The following is a 6,086-nucleotide window of genomic DNA, read 5'->3' on the forward strand; positions in this document are numbered from 1 at the left end:
GTTACCAAAATCACCGCTGATAACTGACAGTTGCCGCTAATACGTTGTCGCCGCTAATAATATATTTCGCCGCTAATAGTAGCAGGCATGCTGTCCAGCACTGCTCTATTTTCGGTTCCTTTCTTGACCCGTTTTCCTGCATTTCATGATAATTTTCAGATTTTCAAAACAACACAAATCCAAAAAATTTCATACGCATATATATCATAAACATAAAACATCGTCTAAGTAATTAAGATATAAAACACAAAAACAACCGTATTAAACATAACAATCGTCTAGATAAAACATCGTCCAAAATACTCCCATTCTTCCTCATCCATGTCGTCTTGGTCGAATAGATCATCATGATTCCTTGATACCTTGTTCGATGAGGCCGAAGCATTATGTGTGACATACGAGCTAGAAACTCCGAGTCGCTAAAAATTCAATCTAGTTGAGCCTATAAGTAAAAAGAATAATTAATTACTAACATGTATGGGTCAAAATTACCTAAACCAAATTACCAAGATAAAATATATATATATATATATATATATATATATATATATATATATATATATATATATATATATTTTTACCGGTGTAAAGAATGGCTGTGGTGTCGGCTCCTTATCACATTGATCCGCGACACCCGAAGATGCGGCTATAGAAGGTTTAGACCCGATACTTCTCGTACACCCGCGTCGACGACCCAACACCTTTTCAAATATTCCGATCGCATTTGAAATCGACTCATCAGTTTCTTCAAATTCGCCTTCGCTATTAGGCTCAATTTGCTCCTCGATCTCTCTCCTTAATTCATTCTATATTTTACAACAACACAAAAGATAATTAATATATTTGAAAAATATACTTTAATAAATACATACGTATTGACGCTCCGCCACCTCACTATCAAAAGTGTCATCACGTTGACAATGAGCTTTCTTAAAAACCTGGAGCTCGTTCAGGCGCTGTATAACATTAAATATTAATATGCAGATAATATATATATATATAATTTTTGTATGTGTGTGTAAAAATATGAATCGTTACATTTTTGTAGCCATAGCTACTATAGGATGCCGTCCCCCCCCCCGGTTTGTGTATTGCTGCTTTTGTCGATTTGCTGTGTTGACCGACGACCGGTTTTCATGTGACACGGTCTGGAAAAGGTCGACAGATTTCTTCCAGTTTTCTTCACTCATCTCCGTGGGGGGTTTGCTCTTTGTTAAGTCTATATTAGCCTTTCCACCCACAGCCTTATAATGGCCTTTTGCTTTGCTTTATCGATCTCTATATCGCTTTGAGATCACAAAGTCAATGCCACCCTTTAACAAATTTTTTTGTGGATCTTGCTCTATCTCTTGTAAATTGAAGTATCGCTACAAGCAATTAAAATAAATTAGTTAATTAAGTAAAAGACAAATAATTAAATGAAGAATATTCAAATTAACAAATCACTTACACCAAGATGCTCGAACAAAGCATTTTTCTCCGCTTCAGACACATTCGCCCAACTTTCCTTGTCAAAGGCGATGTTCCTCCCCATGTATATTCCCACTTCGCGAATAAACATGTCGGCAACCTCACTAATCGGAATGAATGTAGCACTCCTGTCAAATATGAGATACAAAGGCCCCCCATTTTTCTTGTATGCAGCTGCCAATTTCTTATTTTTGGCAGGACCTCGTCCCTTACGTCGAGGAGGTAAAGCTACAAATACAATTAAAATTTATTAGTCACAACATGTATAAATATAACAATATATGTATTTATAATAAATGAATAAAATATAGTAAATAAATAAATTATAGTAACCCTTACCATCCTCCTCGTGAACACCTCACCGAAAACCACCTGGAGGTGGCGGATCCTCGGCACCATCGCCGCCATGTCCTCGAGGCATGACGTCCGCCATGATCTGAAAAGTTATAAGATATGCAATACAAATATATAATACGATTCAAGTTTTCTATTGCTACATAAAAATACAAAGTTTTCTTATAACCACATACAAATACAAATTACAACTATTATTTTAATCAAACTCTCCCTCGGATTCTTCAGCGTCTGCCTCCGATCCCTCTGCCTCCGATCCCTCCGTGTCGTACTCAAAATCATCCTCGTCATTATCACTCTCGTCATCAGACAATGTATTAGCAGTAACCGTTGGCGGATTAACTTCACTTGACTTCTCACCCACAGTGACATGAGAAGACATGTTTAACAAGTATTGAGTAAAGTCAATGGAAAGTAAACAATTAGATGAAGAATTGTTATGAACAACGTCAAGATCTTCTACTAAGTCATTGTCAACATTTTGAGCATTTTCAACGCGGCCATCGTTTAATGTAGGTAGATCCCAAATTTTTCGATGATTAACATTCTCGACAACCCATCGGTGGCTATTATTTTTGTTTCCTCGACAAGGTTCTTGAATGTAAAACACTTGTTTGACTTGCGAAGCAAATATGAGTTGATCTTCTTTGTCCCATTCGTGCTCTGTGTTGATACTGGTGATATTATTATCATGTCTAACACCCCTTCGAGTATCAAACCACTTGCACCGAAATAGGACAGTTGAATACCGATTTCCATAACACAACTCAATGATCTCTTCCACTTGGCCATAGTATTTCTCATGGTTCACTCCTTCTGCTAGAACCTCGGAGTTTTGCGTTGTTCGTTCTACGTCACGACCACGCACCATAAACCGAACACCGTTGACTATGCAAGCACTGTAAGTAAAGGCAATAAGGAAAGAGAAAATACTTAACAGATTATAAAAAGTTAAAGAGATGAGCACTTACTTCATATAGTCCCTAACTTCATGGCAGCTATCGAGGACAAACCATTAGAAATTGAGCTTCTCGTTGATAGTAAGATATTTGATCTTCTTTGCGCTAGCCGGGCGACATTTAGACTCAAACAACCACAACTTAGTTTTTTCGACAACGGCATCTTCGTTCCTGTCGGGACGATTGAACCGAGTTTGAACATCTCGAAGATACATCGAACAAAATGATAGAGCCTCTTCAGCAACATAACCTTCAGCTATAGAACCTTCTGGCCTTGCCTTGTTTCTGACATAATGTTTTAGTTTTTTCATATACCTTTCAAACGGATACATCCATCTCATACAGACTGGACCTCCAGAAGTGCTTCATCTGGTAAATGCAAAACTAAATGAACCATAATGTCAAAAAACGCTAGAGGATATATCAACTCTAACTTGCACAATATCAAAAGAATGGCTTTCTTTGCTTTCTTCATATCATCTACCAATAGTGTTCTTGAACAAAGCTGCTTAAAGAACGTGCAAAGGTCTACTATAGGCGTATAAATATCTTTGGTCAAAAACCCTCGAACACCAATCGGTAACAAGCGTTGCATGAGAATATGACAATCATGAGATTTCAACCCAGTAATGTTAAAGTTGTTATTTGTGACACTCTTGCTGATATTAGATCCAAACCCATCTGGCAGTTTAACATCTTTTATAAATTGACAGAAAAGCTTTCGATCACCGACCTTTAATGAGTATTTTGGGTGGGGCATATAAAACTTGTTACTCTTTCGTTCCAACCCAGTAAACTATCGCACACATTTTTTTCGATATGCATTACATCTAAGTTGTGCTTCAGCTGGAGAGAGGACCAATACTCAAGTTCAAAAAATATGCTTTGTTTGTTCCAGTTCAACTCGAAATCCTCTCGCTTTCTCTTAGCACCTCCAAAATCGGGCTGCTTGCCCGGTACACGATAGAGTAGACGACTGAGTTGATCTTCTATGTCAGCAGCACTAAATTGTTTCGGAGGGGATCTTGTCTCGGGCTCGCCCTTAAAGTCTAAACTTTTTCTCCACGCATGATTAGCATGTAAGAATCGGCGGTGACCGACATATACGACTTTATTTGTTACATGCATTGAAGGAGTGTCTTCATTACAAGTCGGGCATGCCTTGTAGCCCTGCCCGCTCCAACCAGATAGACTACTACGAGCTGGAAAGTCGTTTATGGTCCATAATAGCACCGCCTTCATTGTGAAGAATGTGTTTGTCGCCGCGTCTTTAGTAAGTACGCCTTCTTGCCACAAATGCTTAAGCTCACACACCAAGGGCTTAAGGAAAACATCCATGTCCTTTCCGGGTGATTTAGGGCCAGGAATTAGCAAGGATAACATGAATGAGGACTCTTTCATGCATAGCCATGGAGGCAAATTGTATGTGGTGAGTACAACTGGCCACGTGCTATAAGCCAAAGACATATTACCAAACGGATTGAAACCGTCAACTGCAAGCCCTAGGCGAACATTTCGGGGTTCCCTCGAGAAATGAAGGTACTTTTTATCAAATTCTTTCCATGAAGATCCATCGACAGGATGACGCATCGTATCATCTTCTGATCGTTCGGTACTGTGCCATATCATTTCTTTTGCCGTTGCCTCGAACAATACAAACGTCTTAGTCTAGGGGTCAAAGGAAAGTATCGTAATACCTTGTGAGGTACCTTTTTGCCCTTTGTTTTTGTATCAACCCACCGACTCTCATTACAAACGGGACAATTCTGCAATGATTGGTGTTTTGCCCAGAAGAGAGCACAGTCATTTTTGCACACATTTATCGACTCATACCCCATGCCAATCTTCTTTAATGTCTTTTTCGCTTCATAATGCGAAGCGAGAATCTTGTTGCCTTCTGGATGTAAAGATTGCAACAGCTCGAAGAGCTCATCAAGCGAACAATTAGTCCATTTGTTTTTCACCTTTATATGCATAAGCTTTGCTAAAAAGTCGAGGGAAGAAAACTTGGTACAACCAGGATATAATTCTGACTGGGCTTCCTTTAACAACTCTTCAAAATCATCACGGACATCGCTACTGTCTGAACCCGAGTTCCTATCATCAACGTTGGTATCCTCTTCCCTACGCTCATTCATAACGTCTTCGATAACGTCGGCCATATTGTTAGTTGGCGTAATCTCGTCTACAATCACAACTGGAGGAATTAAACTTTCGCCATGATAGATCCACTCAGTGTACGTCCGACAAAATCCATATGCACGCATATGACCTTTCATAGTTTTGTAAGGTATTACTAAAGAATTTTGACATTTTGAACGCGCACATCTTACAAAGCCTCTGCTATCAACTTGGTTTTTGCACATCTTGATAAAAGACTGGAGTCCTTGCTGATACTCAGTTGATCTAATGCTTGGATTGGTAATCCAATTTTTATCGGCGGACATGATCATACAACTGAAACATAATTTAGGGTTTTAAGCTACGGGAAAATATTAGAAGATTGTTTGGACGGCCGATTTAGTATTTACAAGGGTAGGCTGCAAAACCCACCTTTTGAATACTTTATCTCATATATGAGTATGTATTACATGATTGTTTGTTTAAGAAAAATTCGACAGCATTTCCCCTTAGCTCCCAAGTATACATGCATACATACATACATACATACATACATACATACATACATACATACATACATACATACATATATATATATACTTGATGAGCAAAAGGAAAATGACAACCGAATCTTTCTTAAATCAACAATCATGTAATACACATTCACATCCTAAATGAGATAAAGTATTCAAAAGGCAGTCCCAAAACGGGGACAACCCACATTTCTAAATCAATTTTGGGCGGGTATTCTAAGTTCGTGGTCGCGATGATTAAAATGAGTGGAAAAGATGTAAACAAAGATAAAAAGAATATCAATTTCGTAACAACGAAACTTGACTATAGAACCGTAACCACATAAACTGGCTTGTCTGTATAATGAAATTTATATTCGAATTGTTAATATGTTATATCTTTATACACTTCTTTGTATTAGATATAACAGATTTATATTTTATAGTAGTTTCGTGTATTTAGAACTAGGATTAGTGCATATTTGAGTTAGCTACTGTTATATATATAAAGCAATTCAATGAGCTGGGTATGAGTTATCTTTGAGTTAGCTAACGGGTTTTAAACATGACCATTTAGCAATTTTCAATATAATAACACCATTCAGTATAATATAATTAACACAAATTCAGCCCCAATCATCAAATTCAGCCCCAATAACACCAATTTCAA

At 37.9% G+C, this 6,086-nt stretch overlaps 1 protein-coding gene across 1 annotated transcript; it reads right to left on the minus strand.

Moving 5' to 3' along the window:
* Positions 1 to 2,023: 2,023 nt before the first annotated feature.
* LOC143603730 (uncharacterized) lies at positions 2,024 to 5,062 on the minus strand. Its single transcript, XM_077080445.1, has 5 exons — positions 4,481 to 5,062; positions 3,612 to 4,427; positions 3,131 to 3,516; positions 2,919 to 3,068; positions 2,024 to 2,723 (listed from the first exon to the last, which is right to left on the minus strand). Exons 1-5 carry the CDS (start codon positions 5,060 to 5,062, stop codon positions 2,024 to 2,026), a joined length of 2,634 nt encoding a protein of 877 aa, XP_076936560.1.
* Positions 5,063 to 6,086: the final 1,024 nt, after the last annotated feature.

The sequence above is a fragment of the Bidens hawaiensis genome, unplaced genomic scaffold (genome assembly GCF_021521415.1).
Source record: "Bidens hawaiensis isolate Kalapana, Puna unplaced genomic scaffold, B.hawaiensis_p1.1 tig00062559_1, whole genome shotgun sequence".
NCBI lineage: Eukaryota > Viridiplantae > Streptophyta > Magnoliopsida > Asterales > Asteraceae > Bidens > Bidens hawaiensis.